Source organism: Lontra canadensis, unplaced genomic scaffold (genome assembly GCF_010015895.1).
Source record: "Lontra canadensis isolate GAN:19392208 unplaced genomic scaffold, GSC_riverotter_1.0 scaffold109, whole genome shotgun sequence".
Lineage (NCBI taxonomy): Eukaryota > Metazoa > Chordata > Mammalia > Carnivora > Mustelidae > Lontra > Lontra canadensis.
In genome coordinates, this window is record NW_022631103.1 from 4,118,927 (window position 1) to 4,143,693 (window position 24,767).

General features: G+C 40.9%; 1 protein-coding gene across 12 annotated transcripts in view; it reads left to right on the forward strand.

Moving 5' to 3' along the window:
* Positions 1-24,767, forward strand: part of FGGY (FGGY carbohydrate kinase domain containing) — a 456,358-nt gene that overhangs the window by 46,588 nt on the left and 385,003 nt on the right. For 3 of the 12 annotated variants that reach the window (XM_032839761.1, XM_032839771.1, XM_032839764.1), the window contains exon 1: positions 9,588-9,677. The exons of 1 other annotated variant lie outside the window; for it this stretch is intronic. Coding sequence is in view for 3 of the 11 variants with exons in the window: in XM_032839769.1 (XP_032695660.1) it covers positions 10,784-10,808 (25 nt within the window). In the remaining 8 variants the exon portion in view is untranslated. Of the gene's footprint in view, positions 1-9,587; positions 9,678-9,777; positions 9,905-10,626; positions 10,809-22,495; positions 22,558-24,767 lie in introns of those variants that run through there. 8 more of the 12 variants (XM_032839772.1, XM_032839773.1, XM_032839769.1 and 5 more) reach the window with 6 other exon arrangements.

The following is a 24,767-nucleotide window of genomic DNA, read 5'->3' on the forward strand; positions in this document are numbered from 1 at the left end:
CTGTTGTCTTGGGAAGATTCTGTCGGCCTGCTGGTACCAGTTTGCAAATTCTGATGTTGGTGCCATTTTCTTATTCCACTAGAAGGCAATGAGTAGAAGTTTTCCAGAAAACAACTGCAATTTACATTTTTTCCTCCAAAGGTCCACAGGTGGTTTGTTGACTAAAACATCAAAGGCTGCAGTTGCCAATCATTTTACCCCAAAATAATAACCAAAGGCCTCCAGGCAGAAAATGTGACTATGGCATCGCTGAAACCTTGCCATTTGATGTCATTGGTTATAAGGCACGCCTTGATTTCTGGGATGTTAAATGTTAAATAAGAGTGTTGCACCTTCGAATACATGAAATGCAGCCGTAGGAAAAATCTGGGAATTAGAGGTTTTCAGACCTTCGTTTCATTCCTCCTTTGCCAACAACTAGCTTGCTGCTGCAGAAAACCTTCTAGCATTGGGAGAGACCTTAGGCATAATCTTGTTGAATCCTCTTACTTCACAGGGAAGGAAACTGAAGTGCAGAGAAGGGTTGTGACTTAGACCATCCAAGGACACTTGGAGTAGGAGATGCTGACTGCACTTCCTCTGCCTTGCATGCTCGGCCGCCCTGGTTCCTTTGGGGGAAGGGGAGTTTCAGAACTATAAGCATCATTGACAATTGGGTGCTTCCCTGTCACAGAAGCTCCTCAGTGCTCTCTAATGGCTCACTGGCTATTCTGGGCATTTCCAACCACATTAGTCCTTCTTGGCCAGTGATTCCCAAATCCAATGTCTTCTCTACTTGAATGCCTTTTCCAAGAGCCACTTTCATCCCTCGATCCCACCGCTAACTCCCCAGGCAGGTAATTGCCCTAGGTTTAGTGGTTTTGGTTTGTATGTTTCTCATGGAAGTCATCATATTGTTAAATATGAATTGATTTGCTTTTTAAAAACTTGTTTTTATGGAAAATTTCAAATAAACACAGAAGAAACGAAACAGTTTAGCAAAACTCTATGTACCCATCATCCAGCTTCTAGTTACAAACATCGTGTTATTCCTGATTTTTCTACCCCTTCCATCACTCTCAACCCCATTATTTTTAGTTATTTAATTTATAACTAGTTATTTAATTTAATGTGAAGTTTAATGTAATGAAATGCACAATTACAAATGGGTATGTTTGTGTAACCCACACATCTATCAAGATTTTGAACATTTCCATTGTTTTAGAGTGATGTCTTAGGTCCTTTCATAGTCAGTCTTCCTCCTAACTTCCACCTCTGCACCCTCCAGACAAACCCATGCCATTTATTTTCCTTCATAAATTACTTCACATCTTGTTAGCTTAGAATATCATGAAAGTGCAATCATGCAGTGGATACTCTTTTATGGCCAGCTCCTTTCACTTAACATACTTTCTACGAGAATCATTCATGTCATTACATGTATCAGTACTTCATTCTTTTTTTATGACTAATATTCCATTGTATGGGTCCACCACAGTTTGTTTTTCCATTCTCGTGTTAGTGGACATTTGGGTTGTTTCCAGTTTGGAGCTATTAACAATATAGCTTCTATGAACTTCTATGAACTTCTATGAACTAAATGTTTTTTGTAAATGTGTATTTCCATTTATCTTGGGTTAATACCTAGGCATGAATTGGTGGGTCATAGTGTAAATATATGATTTTACAAAATGATTAAACTATTTTATGTTCTCATCAAGAATATAGGAGAGGTTGGCTGTTCCACATTATCTCTAATATTTGTTGGCAATCTCTTCCATTTTAGCCCTTCTGAATGTTAGGTAGTGGTATCTCACTGTGGCTTGAATTTGCATTTCTCTGGTAACTAATAATGTTGGGCAACTTTTCATGGATTTATTGGCCACTTATGTGCCTTCTCTTATGAAGTGTCCAAGTTTTTTGCCTATTTTTAAAAAATTGGAATGGTTGGTGTATTTGTCTGTTGAAAAATAAAAATGTTTATTGAATATTTCTTCCCACTCTATGCTTGCCTATTCATTTTCTCAGTGTTGTTTATTGAAGTTCATTTTTTCAGATTTTTATTTTGTGGTTATTGCTTTCCACATCCTATAGTGTTTGCTTACATGCCATTTCTATCACTGGGCTTTGAATTCCTAGAGGAAAAGAATATGAACATTTTTTATCTTGTGCCCCCCAGCCTCCAGCACAGATCTTGACCCATGAATATAAAAGTAGCGAGGAGAAAATATATATTCCTTTTTCTGTCTATTATCTCTCTGGGGAATCATCCTCAACCCTCGTTATTCAGTTTTTCTGGTTTATGTGAAGATGATCTTTTTCTAATCCATCCCTAGGGATGGATACTTGACCAAAACTGGGCCAGTTAAAGCTTTGTCCAGCAGTCTTGCAAGAAATAGGAGCATGGAGAGACACTCTCCCAGCTCCCATCAAGATTCATAAGGACATTGTAATGCTAAAACAATTGCTGGCCATCAACATCAACAGGAATTGATGTTACTTGAGTATGAAGTCAACATAGGAATTGAGACATAAAAAATGGAGAAGATCCTTGAAGGCATAATCCGTATTCCTGGATCCAGCCTTTCCTGAAGTTTACCTACCTTTTGAACTGCCAAAATATATGAGACAGTAAATTGCCTTTTGGTTTGTTTGTATATTTGTTATATGTTTAATCAAGTCTGAGTTATATTTTTATTTCTTATGACCAAAACATTCCTGTCTAGTATACTCCTGAATAATGTGACACCCTTACAGCCAAGTCCCTATAATGTTTTACACAGCTCCAGAAGTCCTTTGAGAGGGGAAAAAGTTAGGGTAGACACCAGTACTTGTATGTTCTGAAAGTGTATAAACCATAAAGCAGGAATCCTCCTTCTTTTTTTTTTAAGATTTTATTTTTATTTATTTGAAAGAGAGAGAGAGAGAGAGAGAGAAATGAGCAGGGGGAGGGGCAGAGGGAGAAGCAGACTCCTTGCTGAGCAGGGAACCTGACATGGGGCTCCATCCCAAGACCTGAGATCATGACTTGAGCCTGAAGGCAGCCACTCAACCGACTGGGCAACCCAGGCCCCGCTGGGGTCCTGATTCTGTATGCTATGAAACAGTTTTGAAAATGACAAATTTTTCATCATGATATAAGTGGAAAACAAAATTAATTGCTAGACTCCTGTCATGAGAAGACCTGTTATTATCATATTTGAGTGTACCTTTCTTCCCACTATCATTTAATTTCTACATATTGTCATCAGTAATATTTGATAAGTGGATTTAAAAAAATGAATCCTCTAAAAGAGAAAGTTAATTCCCTTTCTTTTAGTAGTGGAACATTTGTCCAATGAATTTCATAAAGAATTTGTCATGCCAAATTGATAAAGCAGAGTTGTTACAGTCGTATGTATATGTGTGTCTGTATATAACTATACTTCTGTGTATATGTATCCGTGTGGTTTGTGTGTCTGTATATAAGTGTATTTGTTTATAGGTGAGTGTACAAAGCAAGTATGAGACTATATGTGTATATGCGTTTATGTCTGAGGGTACATGTGTTTGTGTGGTTTGTGTGTGTGTCTATATTTCCATGTGACTGTATTTGTGTCTGTGGGTATTTGTGCCCCCTATTGTGGTCTGATTTGCATTTGTGTGTGTCTGTTTATGCATGTGTGGTATGTGATGTGAATTTGTGTGTGCATGTTTGCATGTGTCTGTGTGCTCTGTGTATAGTGTGGATAGATGTCTACAGGTGTGTTTGTACAATTATGTGCACATGTTGTGCTTCTGCGTGTGGGTCTGTGGGTCTGTGGGTCTGTGTTGTGTGGCTCTGTGTGTGCATGTGTTTGCATGCATGCATGGTGGGGGCTGGGAGGAGAACAAAGCTACCAACATTCTGTTTTATACACTGTGCAGATTGGGAAAAGTTGACCTCTCTGGTGGGGCAGAGCAGCTTCGCAGGCATAGAGTTTGTCTAGCAGAGTGGAGACTGGATATCAGCCCCCATTAGCCCTTTGTCCTGGGGAGAAGAACAATTTGGCAGGGAAGGGGGAAATTTTGGAAGGCACGAAAGTTCATTCAGTCTCTCCTTTGCTCTGTAGGAACTCTGAAAACTACCCAAACCAATGCTCTCTAATGCTTTCCAAATGACATGACTGTAGAGAAGTTCATGGCACACTTCCTCCAACCCAAGTCCGCATCCTGCGCAGGCTCCAGGGGCTTCCATCCTTGACTCGGCCCCTGAGACCACACGCAAGCTCATTCAACAGGCTGCCTCCCACCTCTCTTTTGGCCTTGTCGTCATCTCCTGGCCCCAAACACTCTGCTTCCACCTGTTGCCTTGTTGCTGAAAAACACTGGTAGGGGTTTAGGGCTGCATGCTGTTGCCATGGCTCATCACATAGTTTGCACTTTTATTAAAATGACTCATGGCCAGGAGGCTGTGGGGCTGTGATCGGGTGGTGATGGGGAGAAAGATACAGATGGTGTGGAACTGGTTTCGATGGTGAGTGAGGGGTTGGAACTGGGAAGTGGGTGAGCAGCTCAAACCCAGAGGGGAAAATTGGGGCTGTGGGTTGAAATCAGTGAGATTACTAGGACTTGCTTCATCAGAAACCTTTAAATCCAGCATGAGCTTCTCTGCCCACTTTAGCTCCTCAGCAGAAACTCCCTCTTTGGCAGCTTGACATGTGGTCTTGTGATCAATGACCTAGGTCGAGTTGCTCCACTATTGTGCGCCCTCCCTTCTTCAACAGCTATCCCTACCCCGTCACGTAGGAGTTCAGGAGGAATCACTGAGATTGCACGAGGAGGTACAGAGCACAGTACTCAGCGGAAAGTTAATGCAATCTTTCCTTTCCCCTAGTACTCCATACCCCCTCTTCTTCTCACTGGCCTTGGGGTGCCCACAGCACTTCGTCTGTGCTTTTATGGTAGCAGCAGCTCTAGCAATTGCTCAGTATTCAGTAGATGTTTGCTGAGTGAAGAAATGAAGGCAGGCAGACAGAGGACAGGTAATAAGTAGTCAGTAAATAATAAAGTTAGGTTGGAACGTTCTCCTGTCTTTGGAAATGAGCTACGGGCATCCTTCAGAGATGAGGGCTGGACAAAATCATGATTTTGTGTATAAAGTATGACTCTAGGTGATGGTCAGAGTGGAGAGCTCAGCAGGCCATTCTAGCAAGTGGTTTCCCCTTACTGACCATCTTTTTTGGTTCCAGTGAACTATTATAGTTATTTACCTCCTGAGATGATGCGTAGACTTGGAAAAAAGAGAGTGTGTATGCAGTGGCACTTGTTCCTGCCAGAAGGTCAAGTTTAAGGAAGGTTTAAAGGAGTTAAGTTGATAAGAAAAGAAAGGAAGAAAGACAGGAGAAAACAAATTTCATAGCAGTGAGGGACCCAGATGGCCGGTAAAGCTATCACTGCCATAATCATATACTAATCACAAAATTGCTCTTATGAAACACTGTGCTAGTTGCTGAGGCTATAAAGTAGAAGGCATGGTTCTTGTCTTCCAGAAGTTTCTAATCTATGGAATGGAAATCGATGGAAGACTGAGAACTGCGGTTCACTTAGTACCTGTTTAGCACTGGGACAAATGTTTTAGGGTATACCTCAAGAAGTTCAATATTATTATTCTCCAAGAAAAATAAAATACGGAGAGGCTAAGAAACTTCTTGTAGGTCACCCAGCAAACACACAGAATGTGGAGAAGAGCCCAGGTCTGTCTGACTTTAGTGGCCTATGCTGTTCCTGGGATTGTGAGCAAGGACATCAGGGCAAGCTTATAAAAAAGAGAATTCACTTTACAAGGTGTCCTATGTTCAGCACCATGTGAGCAGTAGATAAGGATGCTTGTAGGAGTCCAAAAGAGATATATGGAAGCCTCAAATGGATGTGGCAACTTGGAAGAGGAATAGGTCTTCCACTAGATGCTGAAGGCAGAATATGAACCCAATAAGAGAAGAAGGGAGGGGGTGGTTTTCAAGGAGGAAGGAGGCATAGCATGTCCAAAGGTGGGAGGTAGGAACATTTTCACCTTCTGGATTTGTGGAGTATTGGAGAGGGCACGGCCTGCTCCAAACTTAGTAAAAGCCTTAGACCAGCCACCTGATTTCCTTGACCCTCAGTTTTCCCTGTCTGTACAATGGTTGTGAGAATAGCCACATCATAGGATTGTTGAAGACCTGAGATTATGTATATTATATATATATATATGATACATATATATTGTATATATATATATTATGTATATAAAGCCTCTGTTTCCTCAAAATCATCAAAGTTAGACCTTAATCTAAATGAGTGCCTTCTCTCATAGTATCCTATTTCCCTTTCTACTTGCAATCGAGTCAATTACATATCTGCATGCTTATTTATTGAATGTCTGTTTCATGACAGTAAGTTCTGTGAGGATAGGGACAACATCTGTTCTTCTCAACACCATCTCTTTAGCGCCTAGAACAGTAGGCACTCAATAAATCTTTGTTAATGAATAGATACATGAATGTATGAATGAATAAATGAATTCATAAGTAAATGAATAACTAATCTATTTCTGTGCTGTGACTCTAAGAATCTCAGGGAAAATCTGTCCTTTCTCTGGTGAGGGGGTGCGTTGCTAATGGAAGGAAAAGCCTTCAAAGAATGACACTGGAGAGTCACAAGGGCTTCACGGGTCATCAGAGGGAGCCCGAGGTCTCCTGTGTGTGTTCTGGTGCTCTACATAAGTGTTCCTGAGCAGGAAGGAAATTACACAAACCTCTAGTTCAGCTGGTTCCAGGGTTTCACAACCCATTTCCTTCTGTCTTGGTTAAATCCGTGGTGCTGCTTTTTCCATTGTGACTTGTGAATTGCCTAGTGCACAATGACTCTGCATGATCCTCACACTGCCCGGCAATAACTCGGAGGGGTGTCTAGACTTTCCAATACTCAAGTCTTCTGATCTAATGCAACGCAATAACCCCTTATGTAGAGTTGGAGAGGAGGAAAGGGGATATAAATAGATGCACTAATAATTACTAGGCATTTGATACATTCTATGAATTCCATGATAAGAATAAGGACCGGGAACTGAAGGATACAGAAGAGGATATATGGTTATGCCTGAGATGAGGAAATATACACACAGTTGGCTAATATTTACAGCTTCTGAAATATGATCAGGCGTATCATCTCATCTTAGCCTCACTGCAGCCATGGAAAAGGGGGATGTCTGGTTAGCATTTGTATTGTTACTTCTTCCTCATACACAGGGAAACTGAGGCAACTAGGGGTGGTGCAGGATATAGATCTGGTTTCACTGGCAGATATAAACTCACTGCCCAGTCTCACGACTCTCAATTTAGGGATCTTCTGTCATGCACCACCCTTTACATTGGTCAATAGTGTGGGAGGTGTCTGTGATGTCACAATCTCCCACCTTCTGGAATGTAGTTCTAATGCCTTTTTGTGATGAAATATCAATATCAAAAAAATCAGGGGCTACATTACCCCATGCCTGCTTTAGTAAATAGTTTTTCACACTCACACATTTACAGTTATCTATGGCTGTTTTTGCATGACGAAGGTAGAGTTGAGTCGTTGAAATAGAAATGGTATGACGTGTAAAATATTGAATATTTGGTCCCATACAGAAAAAGTTTGCCACCTCCTAGAATAAATGAATGGAATGGAAGTAGATAGAAAAAATGGACTCATTCATTCATAATAGGCAGTGGGTCATAACTGAAGCTGAGAGTGAGAATCGGTCTCAGAATTGTTGAACAAGGTATTTATACTCTCTGTGCATCTATCACCTTACAGACTTGCTGTAGGATTTGTACCAGGTAAGGTGTATATATCAGTCATGATTATGTTTGGCCCCATGTGACAGAAGACACAGGATGAAGGGGTCCTGCATAAGACAGCAGTGTCTTTCTTTCATGTGGAAGTGAGCAGTGGGTGTTGGTCTGGTCGGGCATGGTGTCAGCAACCCCAGCCTTCCCACCCTGTTGCTTTGCTGAGCGTGGCTTTTATTCCCGAGGTTCTCTCATGGGCCAAAATAGCTACTGGAGTTCTAGCCAGAGTGCTATTATTGCTATTACTACTAATGATAGTTTGATGACAACAGGAAACAAACCAAAAGTCGAATACAAAAAGCCCAGAAACAGAGACATACATAGTCTAGACAGCAAATCCACATTAATTCAAGTCTAGCCAAAATAAGACCTCCTGCCATAGCTCATGAGGCAACAAGTGTGTTTTGCGTGTTCTATTCCTGGGGTGCGCTGAGGAAGATCTAGAAACCATGTGTTCTGTGTATTCAACATCTAACACTTTAAAAAGTATTTCCTTAACTATTACTTATTTGCTCTTCATAGTTCTCTCAAAAGGTTAAGATAAACAGGTCTTAATATTATTATTCCTATTGTATACTATAATTCTACCAGGTGGTAAGTAATCAGATCCCAGATCCCTCCTATCATCCCAAAGAGTCCATAGTTGGATCTTTGGATATTTGTTGGAAATGAAAGGGGAGCAGTACTGGTGTAGAAGAAAGAAAACGACCCCAAAACGGGACCCCGAGCAGATATAGCCAATCATAAGGCCTCACCCTCACTGAGTTAGTATCCTTACCTATATGATGAAGATAAGAGCATCTGTTGATTTTAGGGGTTGTTATGAGAACAGCAGACAACGACTCTAATGCACATGGTAAATAGGCCAGTTCAGTGAAATCACTGCTATTACCTGGGCTTACCTCTTATATCTGCTGTATCCTTGAAAACTCTCTTCCCTTTACCCGGCCTCAGTTTACTTTTCTAGGAAAGCAAAGGGTTTGGATCCAGGGACTTGCTAAACTATCTTCCAAATCTCCGGTCCCATCAGCCTGGGAACCTGCCTTTTCAAGGGAAACAGCTTAGATTGGAGCCCAGGTTGGAATTCTTCCTCTGGTTCCCTAGTAACTCGCTGTGTGTTTCAGAACAAGCTAAAAACGTTTCTGACTCTTTGCATTTGTAGATAGGGACAGATACTACCTAATTTATAGGAAAGGCAAGCATCATGAGGATTAAATGAGGCGGATGTGCCCAGGCCCACAGATTGTAACATGGACAAAGGCAGGACCTATCTGCTTTGTAGATTTGAAGACTGATCGCACTTCAGAGGGCTGGCCACAGGATTAGATGGGTAAATTCATGTAAAGTATCAGAAACAAGACCTGGCATAAAATAAGCATTCAAAAATATTATTTTTATTAATTACATCCGCCTAAAACAGTCCTGGAGTTCAGAAAATGGTCGAGAAGTGGTCATAGGATACACACTCGACGCGCGCGCGTACACACACACACACACACACACACACACACACACACACACACACCCCACCACACCACCCCCCCCCCAGAGGCTGCAGAGTTGGCGCGGGTCAGCTCGGTGCCTTTAAAAGTACTAGAGATGGGAGGAGCCACGGCGAGGCTGCAGTCCACGCCCCCAGCCGGCGGAGCCAGGCCGGGGGCGGGCACGCAGGCCAATCGCCGGAACCGTTCAAAGGGCCAATCAGGGCGCGTTTTACAAGGGTCGCGCCCGGCGGAGGCGGAGGCGGGGCCGGGGGGCGGGGCACAGCCGCAGTCGCCCTCGGGGACCGCCCAACCCCGCGCGGTGTAGCTCGGTGCGGCCACCTGCAGAGCCCCGCTAGCTAAAATGTAATTTCAGATTGGACAAGTAAGTGACCCTCCTCCCAGTCCCACGTGTGCAGCAGGGGCTTTTGCAGGCGCGCAGGGTCGTAGCGCCCACGTTCTGCCCGAGAGCGCATCGGGCCCCAGCCTCCCTCCCCTTTCCCGCAGTCGCCGCCTCTTCCTGCTCGCCCTCCGCCTCCGGCCGCTAAAGTCTCGTGCCAGCCCAGCCTCGGCCTCCCGAGACGAAGTAGAGTTCCCTGTGTCCTTTCCTGGGTGAGGCTTCCGGCCGCTCACGGGAAGGGTTGGCCTCTACTGCATCCCCAGGGCTGCGTATGAGATTTCCGGAACCCGGGGTTCTCTGCCATTCCTGACCAGTTAACTGTGTTCGCTCCCCCTTTTCCTCACTCTTTCCTATCCCCCGGGCCCTTGTTTTAGGATATTTTTTCCCAGGCAGTTTGGAACTTTTAATAAAAATCTGGCTACCTAAAGGATTTTTAAAGGCCAGTGCTGCTTGTAACTTCAAACGCTTTCAGCAGCTTGTGGTAATGTTTGAGGTGCATTTTAGTTTAGATGGTGTAACGCTGTTTGGTTAGTTATCCTGGGTAGGAAAGGTCTAGGCTTATCTTTCCCTTTTAATTCATTTCCCTTCTTTGAAGGATTGACAAGATGCAAAAATGGTGAATTTCCCTAATCATTGGCTCTTCTCCATGAAAGCACTTCTCAAGTCTTAACTAATTTCGTCCCTAAATTAAAGGGTCAGTCATTACCAAGATATGGAAGGGCATTAGGTTATTTTTTTAAAAATAGGAGCTCTGGAGGGAGGAAGTGATTACACTTTGGAATTGCAAATTAGTAAGAAAGAAGGCACGTCAACTCTTACATAGTTGGTACAGTTATGCTTTGTTTTGCTTGCATTTCTCCTTTTTTTAAAAATGATCCACCAAACATATATCCTGATTTTTTTTTTTTTTTTAACTTTTTATGTTGCCGGCTGGGTCTTGCAGCCTTCTGGCTGCCTCCTGGTCTTCTGGGAGTCTCCTGTTAATGAGGCTCTCTGCCTGGCTCTTGGCCTGATGATCACTGGCCTGGCTCTTGGTGGGATCAGCTGAGGAGGACCTGCTTGTGGGAGGCCCAGAGGACTGTTGATTAAGGATGATGGGGGAACAGACCAGAGAGGGTGAGAAGGGCCTGGAGATTGATTTTGAGGGGAAGGGAGCTTGGGAGCCTGCCTCCCTTGCTGGATTTGGAAATCAAAACATGTGTATTGGGAGAAGGGAATAACCCCGAGGGTGGAGATCTGTGTCTTTCTGGATGAAATTAAGAAGTTTACTGGGAGGAGACTGGGCCTTCTTCCAGGCTGTGTTAATTTTTGCTGTGGGCCTTGTCTTTTCCTGGAATCTGGTTCCGTTTCCCTAACCTTTCACTTAGTTCAAATCACAGTCAATTACCAGCTGGTTTTGAAAACCGTTTGAGGTAATGAATCTTGCCCAGCCAGAGTGGGGACCCCTGGCCTCTTGCCAGGGGATTTGAAATAGTCATTTTACCAGCATGTACTACAATTATTTGACCTCCCCTGCCCATCTCTTTATAAGAAGAAATACAGGATCAACCCAAGTGGTGATGTAAGGGGTCATCCAAACCTGTTCCTTCATTCATTCATTCATTTGTTCACTAATCATGTGCTATGTATTCTGAGCCTGGTACTGTGGCAGGTTCTGGGAAAGGAAAGATGAGCAAGACTTGGTCTCCACTTTTAGTCTTTCGCTTAGTCTGCTTCTATCTAATCTGATGAGGAAGATTATACCATACCAAGATGAGTGTAAGGTATGTGGGAAATCCTCAGGAACGGGAGAAGTGCAAATGGCCCAGTGTGAGGTTTTGTGGAAAACCTCCCTGGAGGAGATAATGCTGTGAGCAGAATTTCAAAGCCTCAGTTTGAGTGGGCTGGGAAATGACAAAAGGGAAGGGGATAATTTGACTTGGGAACAGCATGTGCAAAACTCTACAGCCTGGCCTGTTGTTGACTAGTGTGGCTGAATAAGTTAGGATGAGATGGGAAATCATCAGAAAGAAGGCTGGGGAAAGTGAAAAGGCCAGATCAGGGAGGGTCAGGTGAGGCATAGTAAGGGAGTTGTAGCATTGGGAGCAATCAGGAGCTGTCTGAAGTGACATGGATTTGTGTTTTAGAAAGTTAATTCTGGCTGCATGGTGGAAAGGGAGTTGGAGAGGTGCAGACTGGAAAGAGACTTTTATAATACAGATGAGAGATGGGTTAGGGTAATAGTTCTGGGACTGGATAGAGAAAGAGAGAGAGATAAGAATGCGGTTGACCCTAGAACACGAGTTTGAATACAGGTCTACTTCTATGTGGATTTTTTTACGTAGATATATTTACTCTTCCTTAGGATTTTTGTAACATTTTCTTTTCTCTAACTTTATGATAAGAATACAGTATATTATACGTATAACAAAACTATGTGTTAATCGACTGCTCATGTTTTGGATAAGGTTTCTCATCAAAAGTAGGCTATTAGAAAGTTAAGTTTTGGGGGAGTCGAAAGTTATATACAGATTTTTGACATTGCAGGAGGTCATTGCCTCTAACCCCTGCATGGTTCAAAGGTTGGCTGTGGAATGGTTAGGAATTAACTACTGATTGAAGGTACGGTGTGGAGAAAGAATGTAGCAGTTACCCTACCTTCCGGGAAAAGGCATTCCCAGCTGGGGCTTTTTTCAACAGCTTTACTGAGGTGTGCTTGACATGCAGTAAACTGTGTATATTTAAAGTGTCTAACACGAGATGTTTTGACATATGTAGGTATCTGTGAAACCATCATCACAATTAAGATAAAGAACACTTTTAATACCCATACAGATTTCTCATGCTCCTTTGTAATCCCTCCTGGTTATTTCACACCCGATACCCCTCAGGAGCAGTGATCTGCTTTTTGCCACTAGAGATTATTTAATATTATTTTAGGCGTCATATCTGTGGCGTCATACAATATACATCTCTTTTTGCGTGGTGGCTTTTCATCTTAGGATCCCATGGTGAGTGTGCACACAGTTCATTCCTTTTATACATTGTATGGCTGTATCGTAGTTTATTTACCTGTTGATGGGTTTTTGGATTATTAGCTGCTTTTTGGCTACTCTCAGTAAAGCTGCTATGACAGTTCATATACATGTCTTTGTGTGGGTGGGTGCTTTCATTTCTCTTGGTTAAATACCTAGAAGTGAAATGGCTAGTTCCTATGGTAGGTATATGTTTAACTTTTTAAGAAACTGTATTTCTCTCTCTTTTTTTTTTTTAAGATTTTATTTATTTATCTGACAGAGATCACAAGTAGGCAGAGAGGCAGGCATTGAGAGAGGGGGAAGCAGGCTCCCCACTGAGCAGGGAGCCTGATGCGGGGCTCAATTTTAGGACCCTGAGATCATGACCCAAGCTGAAGGCAGAGGCTTAACCCACTGAGCCATCCAGGCACCCCTAAGAAACTATTTCTAAAGTGATGTGCCATTTTAATTCCCCTCAGTGGTGTATGAAACTTGTGATTACTCCAGTACCTGGTGTGGTCCCTTTTTTTAATTTTAGCATTCTAAACGTGGAGTCCTCTATTCAGGGGTTTTAATGTACGTTCTCCTAATGACTGATATTTTCAAGCTTCTTGTCATGTGCTTACTTGCCCATATATATTTCACATAATTTCTTGGGTGAGGTATTTGTGAAATCTTTTGTCCGTTTGTTTAAAAAAAAAAAAAAGCCTCTTCGTTTTTCTTACTGAGTTTTGAGAGCTTTTGTATGTACTCATTACAAGTTCTTTATCTCACCTGTAATTTGCAAATATTTTCTCCGATGTTATGGCTTGGCTTTTCATTTTCTTAACAGTATCTTTTCACAAGCAGGGTCCTCAATTTTGGTGAAGCTTAATTTGTCAGTTTGTAATTTTGATGATGTCTGTTTTATCAATTTATTCTTTCATGGATCACGGTTTTGGTAATTGTGTCTAAGAAGTCATGACTAGCCTGAGCTCTCAAATATTTTCTTCTGTTTTTTTAAGAAGCTTCATTGTTTTTGTTTTACGTTAAATCCACAATCCATTTTGAGTTATTTTAAGTTAATCCGTAACACCAGATATGGAAAAAAGTTAATTTTTTCCCATATGTCATTATTCCAGCACCATTTGCTGAAAAGCCTATCCTTTCTTCATTGAATTGCCTTTGTGCCTTTGGCTAAAATCAATTGACTACGCATACATATGGGCCCATTTCTGAATGTTTTATTTTGTTGTTGTGATCTTTTCATCTGTCTTAATCCCAATATCATAATCTTGATGACGATAGCTTTGTGAAAAGTAGTGAAGTCAGGTAGAAGAGATCCTTCATCTTCAAATGTTGTTTGGTGATTCTAAGTCCATTACATTTCCATATTAATTTCACAAGTCATTTTGTCAATTTCCGTTTAGATTTTAATCAGAATTTCAGTGAATCTACACCTTAATTTGGGGGCAAATTGACATCTTAAAGATTGAGTGTTCTGATGCATGGACAGTATTTCTGTTTATTTACTTAGGTCTTAATTTTTCTCAGCACTGTCTTGCCGCTTTCATTAGCTAGGTCTTGCACATCTTTGTCACGTTATCTATAGGTATTTCATATTTCCTGATGCCATTGTAAATGTAATTATCTTTTAAAATTTAACTTCCAGTTTGTGGCTCTTTGTGTATTGATCACATATCCTGCAGTCTTGCTCAACTACTTGTCAGCTCTAAGAGCTTTTTACAGATGCCATCAGATTTTCTATGTAGGTGATCATGTTATTTGTAAATAAATAACAGTTTATGTCTTCCTTTCAGTGTGGATGCCTACTGTTTCATTTTCTTGATATAGTGCACTGGCTAGACCCACTACTCTTGCAAGGAAGTGATGAGGACAGACACCTTGTCTTGTTTTTGATCTTAGGGAGAAACATTTTTTCATCATTAACTATGGTGTATGATATTAGTTGAACATATTTTGTGGATGTCTTTTAGGAAGGTTTAGGAAGTTCCTGTCTATTCCTTCTTTGCTGAGACATTGTATTTTTTTTTTTTTTTTAATGAAGAACAAATGTATATTGTTGGTTGCTTTTTTTTTTTTTCTTTTTTGAAGATTTTATTTATTTATTTGACACAGAAAGAGGTCACAAGTAGCAGAGAGGCAGGTGAGAGAGAGGGGGAAGCAGGCTCCCTGCTGAGCAGGGAGCCCAAAGCAGGACTCAATCCCAGGACCCTGGGATCATGACCCAAGCCGAAGGCAGAGGCTTAACCCACTGAGCCACCCAGGTGCCCCAGTCGTTTTTTTTTTTTTTTTTCTGTTAAGATCTTTTTAACCTCAATATGATGAGTTATGTTCATTGATTATTTATTTATTTACTTATTTATTTATTTTTAAACGTAAAACTTATTCCTGAGATAAATCCCACTTGGTCAGGATCTTTTATCTTTTTTATGTTTAGTTGGCTTCTGTTTGCTAAAATTTTAAGAATTTCTGCATCCGTGTTAATGGTGAATATTGACATAGTTTTCTTTCCTTGTATTGTCTTTTAAGTTTTGTTACCAAGATAATTCTGGCCTCATAAAATAAATTGGAAAATGTTTCCTCCAACTCAATTTTTTGGAAGAGTTTATATAGAATTGGTGTATTTCTTGCTTAAATGTTTGATGGAATTCACCTATGAAGCTATCTAGGGGAGGAGTTAGTTTGTTTATTTTTTTGTGGAGAAGAGGGAGTATTCAATTGATTTAATAATATAAGACTGTTGAGATCACCTTTTTCTCCTTGAGTGAGGTTTGATAGTTTCTGTATTTTAAGGAATTTGTACATATCTAAATTGCTCATGATAATCCTTCATTAGCATTTTAATATCTATAGACTCTGTTGTGATTTCATCTCCATTATTCCTAATGTTGTTATCGTCTCTCTCTATTTTCTTGAACATTTTGTCCAGAAATTTATTAATTTTATTGTTCTCAAAAAAATAGCTTTTGGTTTTATTTATCTTCTATATTCTTCTTTTTTTTTTAACTTACTGATTTCTCCTCTTAAATTTATTATTTCCTTTCTTCTGCTAACTTTGAGTTCCTTTTACTCTGCTCTAATTTCTTAAGGTGGATAATTAAGATTATTTATTTGAGATGACTTTTCTAATAGGCATTTGATGCTATAAATTTATTGGTTCAGGTGCATCCTATGACTTTTGCTACATGTTTATTTTCATTCAGTTAAAATACTTTCCGTTTTTTAAATGTCTTCTTTGATCCATGTGTTAGGTAGAAGTGTGTTACTCAGTTTCCAAATATTTGAGGACTTTACACTCATCTTTTTATTATGATTTATAATTCTGTTGTGGTCACAGAAGGTACTTTGGTATGATTTGAATCCTTTTATCTTCTTGAGACTTGTTTTATGGCCCAGAATGTGATGTGTCTTGGTAAATGTTTGATGTATACTTGAAAAGAATGTGTGTTCTGCTCTTGTTGGGTAGAGTGCTTTTTACATATCAATCATGTCAGCCATATTGACTATGGTATATTACATCGTAACTTGCTGATTTTGTGTTACTTATTGTATCAGTTATTGAGATAATAGTATTAGAATCTCTGAGGATAATTGTGGATATATGCATTTCTCTTTGCAGTTCTATCAGATTTTGCTTTATATATTCTATGCACTGTTATTAGGTATGTTAATATTTAGGATTGTTGGGTTATCTTGTTGAATCATCCCCTTTATTATTTCTTAATTTCTGATAATATTCTTTGCTCTGAAATCTACTTTGTCATTATATATATATACAATTATATATATAATATTTTTGCTCTGAAATCTACTTAGTATGATAATGATTAAGCTGTCTTTTGAATGCTATTTAATGGCATATCTTTTTCTTCTTTTTACTTTTAACTTGTGTGTTTCTTATGTGTAAAATGGGTTTCTTGTAGGCAGCATATAGTTATACTGGGTAACTAAGTAAGGCTTGATAATCTCTGTGTTTTAATTGGAGGTATTTAGACTATATTTGATATAATTATTCATATGGTTTGTTTTAAATACACCATCTAGCTTTTTTTTTCTTTCCTATTTGTTCCATCTGTTCTTTGTTCTTTTTATTCCCTTTTTCTCCCTTCTTTTGGATTAGTTTTTTTTATAATTTCATTTTTTCCTCCTATATTGGCTTATTAGACATAACTTCTTCTGTTGGTATTATTTTAATGGTTGCTTTAGGGTTTACAGTATACATCTTTAATTTATTAGAGTCAACTTTCAAGTGAGATTATACCACTTAACATATAATATAGGAACCCTATAACAGTATGTTTATAATTCTTGCCTCCTAGCCTTTGTGCTACTGCGTTTTATGTAGTACATTTTACTTACACATAAGTTTAAGCCCCACTATATGTGGTTATTATTTTAGTTTTAAGCAGTCAGTTATCTTTTTAAGACATTCAAGTAATTTTTAGAAAGTATATGTACCCACATAGTTACCCTTGTGGCCTTCATTCCATTTTATAGATCCAGATTTTCATGTGCTGACATTTTCCTCTCTGCTTCTTGTGGGGATTTCTGCTGGCGATGCATTTTTTCATCTTTTCTATGTCTGAATTAGTCTTTATTAAAGCTTTAGTTTTGAAAGTTTTTTTTCACAAGGTAGAGAATTTTAGATGTGAAGTTTTTTCTTTCAGTATTTCAAAGATCTTACTCTACTGTCTCATAGTTTAAATTATTATTTCTGATGAGAAATCTGTTGCCCTTCTCATATGTTTCTTTCTTTTGTGCATATTGTTGCCACCCCACCCCCAAGCGACTTTTAAGATTTTTATCATTGGTTTTGAACAGTTTGGATATGATTTTCTTGGGTTAGTTTTCTTCATATTTCTTGTGCTTAGGGTTCATTGATATTCTTGAATCTATGGGTTTATAGTTTTCATCAAATTTGGAAGATTTGTGGCCAATGTATTTTCAAATATTGCTCCTGAAACCTTTGTTCTTTCCTTCAGGGATTCCCATTTCACATATATTATGCCATTTGAAGTTTTTCCACAGCTCACTGATGGCTGTTTATTTTTGAAAAATCTTTTTTTCTCTTTTTGTCAGTGGATAGTGTCTGTTACTGTATTTTGAAGGTCACTAATCCTTTCTTCTGTATTGTCCCATTCTATACAGTTTTCCATCACAGACATCTTAGTTGTCATTTTTAGCATTTCAGCCTGAGTCTTTTTTATCTTCCATGTCTGACTTTCAAGTTCAATCTCTTCTCTAGCTTTCTGAACATATGAAATACAGGTATCATAGCTGTTTTAATATCTGTGTCTACTAATTCTATCAAATATGTCAATTCTAGGTCAGTGCCCATTGCTTTTTCTCATTTTGGTTAGTCTTTTCCTTCATCTTTGTGTGCCTGGTTAATTTTGATTGAATAGCAGACATTATGTATTTTACCTTGTTTGGTGCTAGATATTTTTGTAACTTTATAAATACCCTCGAACTTTATTCTGGATCATGTGTGAGGTATTAGGAAACCATTGGATTCTTTTGAGTCTTGCTTTAAGCTTTGTTACGTGGGACCAGGGCTAATCCTTCCTCACTGCTGAGGTAAAACCCTTCTATGTACTATACCCAGTGACAAGGTTTTCCACTGTGGCTGGTGTGAATAGGTACTATTCATGGTGCTATGTGAAGTTGTTCACTCTGGGAGCTTCTGTCTCAAATGGTTTCTTCACATGCATACAGTGGTTGGTACTCTACTGAATACTTGAGGAGCACCCTTTGCAGTTCTCTGGAGTTCTCCCTCTGTGCAACTCTCTCCTTTCTTGTACTCTGCCCCAAGGAATCTAACCTGTTTTCTGCAAACTCCTGGCTCTGTCTCCTCCATTCAGGGAGACTGTAGGGCTTGGCTGATTTCCACCTCTGTTGAGCCAATTCAGGACACTTCATTTTCCCTCACCTTGCTGGGATCGCTGTACTTCATTGCCTAATGTCCAGTGTCCTGAGAACCTTTGTTTCCTATATTTTGTTTCCTTTTTTTTTTTTTGTGTGTGTGTGTATGTTGGGGGAGGGGCTTACATGACTGAAATGTATTTTCTCACAGTTCTGGAGGCTTGTTTCCTTTTTTTTTTAAAGTTGTTTTTAGTGGGAGGGTAAATACAGTTCCTGTAACTCCATCTTGGCTAGCAGTAGAGGTCTTCAACTTCAACTTCAATTTCTGAAGAAAATTTAAAGAAGGGACTATTTGAGGGTGTGAGGAAGGGATTTTGAAGTATCCAGGCATCAGCAATAATGGGACCACTTACTTCTTAAGGCCCGAAAGGGCACAATCCAGGAAGTAGATCAAAAGGAAACAAGACACTCTCCAATTAGGATAATTTTCAGTAATGGAACTATTTAGGGAGAATGTGGGCTTCCTGAATCATCCCAGGGCTAATAACAATAGGATTGTTCTATCCTTCTCTTTAAAGGGGCAAGGTGTTGGGGTGCCTGGGTGGCTCAGTGGGTTAAGCCTCTGCTTTTGGCTCAGGTCATGATCCCAGGGTCCTGGGATCGAGCCTCGCATCGGGCTCTCTGCTCAGTGGGGAGACTGCTTCTCCCTCTTTCTCTCTGCCTGCTGCTTTGCCTACTTGTGATCTCTCTCTGTCCAATAAATAAATAAATAAAATCTTAAAAAAAAAAATAAGGGAGCAAGGTGAGGAATGGTTACCAGAATCCCAGAGGAGTAACTATGTGCAGAAAGCTGCCTTTAGAGGATTCAGCACCTTCGTTGGAGAGATGAGGTAGTTCAGTTCATCTCCCAGCAAAGGGAGTCCTGACCTTACTTTCCTTCCTCCTTGAAGCTGGTGCTCTCATTGGCCAACCCCAACTAGAGGACAGAGGATTGGAGTGCCTGGAAATCCCAACTATAAGTCCCTGGGACACAGGGTAGCAGAAAAGGGTTTGAGTAGGTAGTGTAGGGAGGGAGGGAAGCTGAGAATAACTGCACAGGAGTCATGATAACCTCCAGATGCCCAGCTAAGTAGCCCGGTGGTTGGTGGTGCCGCTCACTGAGAGAGAGGAGAGAAGGAATAGTATATCTCGGAGAAGTAGGTTTGACATGCGAGGGAGAAATGATGAAATTTCCTTCCTGAATGAGACATACTTGTCTCAGGAGACTTCTATAACAATCCCCCCCACCCCCATCATCTTAAATTATTGAGGAGGTCTGTATTAACATGGAGGAAGCACGAGTTCAAACAGCGGGTACATATACAGTGATGTATGTGTGAGGTCGGTTTAGGTAGACTAGAGAAATGAGGTAGAAATCATTCAGGCTCAATGTATTACCAGCCCCTGGGCCATCCAGATTTGGGTCTCTGGTTACAGACCAGGCTGTCAGCTGAGTAGCTTGCATTCTGCTCAGCTGGCCACGGGATGGAGAGTTTAAAAAAGGACTCCGTTACTGGTGGGTCGTGGGGGATGAAAGCTGAGAGGAAGATGCTCTATAAAATTAAGTGTGATTTCAGCGGACCAATCTTGGTGTGGTTCACCAAATTCTGGGATTATAGAATTTCTCACCAACTTTGATGTTTGAATGAGGCTACTGTTAGAATGTATAGAAGTATTGTGTGGCCTGGAGGAAGTGGCATAGGATTGAAGTCCTTCTCTGGTTTTTACTGGCTCTATGATGGCGGCTAAGTAACCCAAGTGCACAGAACCTTAGTTATCCTATTTCTAAGCGTGGACCCCTCTAGGGTTTTCGGAGGAATAGCAAGCCTATGTCCTAAGTCACCGGTACCGTGCCTGGTGCTCCTAAGAAGTTTACTGATCCAAGATGAGGCTTGACTCAAAACACATTCAGGAAACATCTGGACTCGTGTGAAGATACATACTGATAAAACATCGGTCGCACTAATTTTAGGGACCTAGTAGGAGAAGACTCGGGTACTGGATGAGGGCTCCCTCAGAACCCTCCATCATAGATAGTTTGTGAAGATATTTGAGCTCCCTTTCCTTTTTCCCCTGAACAGATTATTCTGATATTAGTGTCAGAGATTGGATATTGGGCTGAATGGGCCCCTGATTTGTCCTGGTGTATGTCGCATCCAGGGGGTTCTCCAGACAGATGGAGACCTACGTGCTTACTGTGTGGTCTCAGTCCACTTACCTTGGCTCTGCACAATGTCACATGGGAACATGAGAGTCTGAAGATCTTTCTTGTGAAATGTATCAAGTGTGCCTCATCCCTTTTATTTTAGAAAAAGCCAGGGCATGGGGGAGCGGTTATAGGAACCAGAAATCTATAGCATGGAGGAAAACAACCAACAGAAGGTCACAAGAATCATCTCAAAGCATTTGAGGGGCTAGCTTACCTAAAAGGGATTAGGTGGTTTGGATGATCCTGTGGGACAAGAATGAGGTGTGGAGGGTGGGAGCCATGCACAACAGAGTTCCACTCCGTATTAGGAAGATCTTCCTTATTATTATTATGGTAGTAGCTGCTTCTTATGAAAATGGGGGCAGTGGAGAGAGGCATTTAGAGATTGCCCTCCAAGTTTCCGTGACCTTTCTTTTCCCTGGGTGTCCCTGTGGGAAGCAGGAGTTTGTGTATTCTTCCTGAATCTCGTCTGTTAGGTCTTTATAGGATGCTTTGGCTGTCCTGCTGCAGTGTGGGTCAGGATCGCCGGAGGGCCTCTGTGGCACTGGCCTTGGAGCTGCACTCCCAGAGTCTTGGCATCCCTAGATCTGGGCTGGAGCCTGAGAATTTGCATTTCTAGTGCCTTCCCTGGTGATGCTGACGTTGTTCTGTTGGAGACCACAGTTTGAGAACCACTTATAGTCTTCAAAAAAAAAAAAAAAAGTACAAATGGGGTCATACTGGCATCTTGAAGAACTTGCTCTTTTATTTAATAACATATCATTAGTGTTTTTCTTCAGCTCCTCCTCACTGGTTTTAATAGCTGCTTATGTGTAGGTTTTAGCAAGTCCCCTATTCATAAACAGTTAATTTGTTTCCAGAGTTTTTATGACTGTGCTCTTGCCTTGACAAAAACATGTTGTAATGTATATTTTTGATATCTATCTTTTGCCAATCCATAAATTCTTAGAAGTTAAACTGTTGGGTAAAAGGGTCGATTTTTAAAAATGGACAGATAGTGCCAGATTGTTTAGAAAGACTGAACCCATTACTCTATCACTAAAAGTATGTGAAACTGCCTATTTCCCCACACTCTTGCCCAAACTGGGTAGTATCAATATTTTCCATTTTTGCCAACTTGTTACATGTAAAATTATATTGTTTTATATTGCATTTCTTCATTATTTGTGAGGCTAAAGGTTCATACGTATTCGTTGTATTTCTTTTTCTATGAGGTGCTCGTTTGTATTCTTTACATTACAGGGAAAAGGAGCAGTATGAACAAAGGTGCCAAACCTGTATTTGAGAGACTGCTAACAGCTCCTTGGGTTGAAGTATAGGGGGTTGAGATTGGGGGAGGGGTGGTAGGGAGGTAGGATGAGGTTAGGGAGGCAGGCAGGAGCCAGAGCTTTGAGGTCCTTGGGGTTATTTTGGGAAGAAGCAGCATTGCTATAGTCAGCAACTTGAGCTTGTCCTGTAGCTCTTGGTAATCTCAACAGGTCCTGTTTGTGAAAGGCGCTGTCCAGTTCCCCAAGTGTAAAGTTTAATCTTCAAATAACTCGTTCTTTATGCCTTTCACCTTGGACCTTAAATCCACCTGGTCATGCTTCATAAATAGGTAAACATAAGAAGAGGCCAAAGACCTCAGCCAGCTTCTGGCTGACACTGGTCTCTGAGGAAGTTTTGGAAGATTGTGCAGGGAAGGGATTTTGTTGTTCTAGCTAATACTGCCCTCAGCCTTTCCTGAGTTTGCTGACATCTGACAGCAGTCACTGAGGTTGGTGGGTTCTTCTGTTGTTTTAAATTTGAGTGATTTTTCTCGGAAAAGCCGTGGATTCCGGCCAATATGCTAATGATAACGGCCTTGCTTTGAAAGTCTGGTTAGTTCTGTAGAAAATCATTTCATAGTTAATTATGTCAGCAAATCAACAGCAGCCTCTTGGAGAAGAAAGTGACAGAGGAAGAGAAACTACACGTATATTTAAATTATGCAGAACTCAGAGGTCAGGAATTCATGTTCCAAAAAGAAGAGTCCACGTAATAATAAATCACTAAGTGTGTGTACAGTTTTCCCTGTTATGGGCTTAGCTTGGTAATTGGCATATTGGGGCTAAAATATTTTAACTTAGCATTTAGAATCAGGACGCCAGTCTTCACTGTCTTTCTTTTTTTGCCATTTTTCTGCTTCCAGGGCTCTGGGAGTGTGAGACCATCAGATTTATACTCTGGCTTTTAGTGAACTCAGTGTAAAATGGATTTGTAGAAGATAGACGGACTCTGATGAGACCCCTGGTCTGAGGACTCTCTCTATCTTCCTTCTCCCCTCTATATATGCGCCTGGCCAAGGAGGGAGGTTGTCCTGGGGGAGGAGCGGGGTGCCTCACACAGAAGAGAGGCTTGCTGATAGTGCTTCTGGAACTCTCCAGAGATTGAGTTTTTAGAGGCTTTTTATTTTACAAGGTATTTGACCATTTTGTACATTAAGAATCTTCCCCTCCCCCACAACCCAGTACTTCCCCTGTTACTATATTAAGATAACTGTGCCTATCAGCAGGTACAAGGAAGTAGCAGGTAGAACATTCTCAGTTAATACCTAATTTTTCTTACAGTGGCATGAATCGTGACACAAGTAGTCTTTATGAATCAGAGCAGGGAGAAGCCATTTCTAATGATTGTGTGTCCAAGAAGTTTTCCCAGGATAAACACAGTTGGAAGGGCCTTTTGAGTTTGCCTAGGATAAAGGCAACTTGGTTCAGGTGGAAAACCAAGTCATTTCAGCAGTAGGGAGAGCCCTGCTCCGGCTGAGGCAAACCTGGATTTGAATACAGCCTCCTTCCTCTCCTGGCTTTGTGACCCTCAACTGGAGCTTGATCCTTGCAGAATTTCAGCATTCCCATCTGTAACTGGGAGAAACTGCGCATGCGTCACTGGGTGTTGTAAATGGGGCATCCCTTCTCCCTTTCTCTGTGAAGAGAGTAGCTTGGTAAGGCATTATAAGGAGCTTGGGAGGCATTATTACAAATAAGGAGTTGCTTTATCAGATCACAAGGATGGAAAAGAAGAGGGAGCCAGCAGTGTCGTACAGAAGAGGATGTGGGAAATGCAAAGTTTCATCTATCTGCTCTTAAGGCACTCTTTGTTGTTGGAGTTTGGGGATGTCTTCTCATGAGTCAGATTTTCCATCCGTGATTTCTTTAGGACCTGTGCTGTGCATTTGTCCCCAGCATGGTTGGATTTGGCATTCGTGTCAGCTGTTGTGTCTTGCCTGTGTGGCTGGCGGAGAGTGGTGGTTTTGGCCCACATGCAGAACTGGCTTTGTTTTCATTCTGTGGCTGCCACTTTGTGAGGCAGGCAGGGTGGTTGGATGAGTTCTGACTTCCCCGCCTTTTGGAACCCAACTTTGAATTAAAAGAACAACCAGCCTTTCTGCTGTTAATACTATACACCTCCTTGAATCACCTGGTGCTTGTATTTGAAAATGGACGTATAGTCAAGATCTTCAGCATCCTGAAAAATCCCATTTCTGATGTAGTAGTTGGAACAGTGGCAAAGACAGTCAATTGGTTCTTCCTTTTCCAGCCATCATCTCTGCATTTTGTGGGGAAAGGTGGTCCTGGAATAGGATGCTTGGCCCTGGGAGTGTGGCTAGGATTCTGGTGGCAGCATGAAGCCACTTTACTGTCCTACGTAGCTCACTAGGTGCATTCGGTTTAGTTTGAAGTACAAAACTAGGAATAATTTGTCATCGCCATTTGATTTTCAAAAATCAGATTCTTACGTTAACTTGTTTACTCTAAAATCAGAGATGCTGTATTTTTTGCTTCCTAGTCCTACTGTCCCAGCACAGAGAAAGCACTTAACATTTGCTGTATTTACTGGAATTGGAGATGTTAGATATAGTGAGAACACCTAGGTCTAGACTATGTATACTGCAGGCATCCAGAGGTGATTTGGTGTTGTAAGGGACATAATAATGGCCCTAGTAAT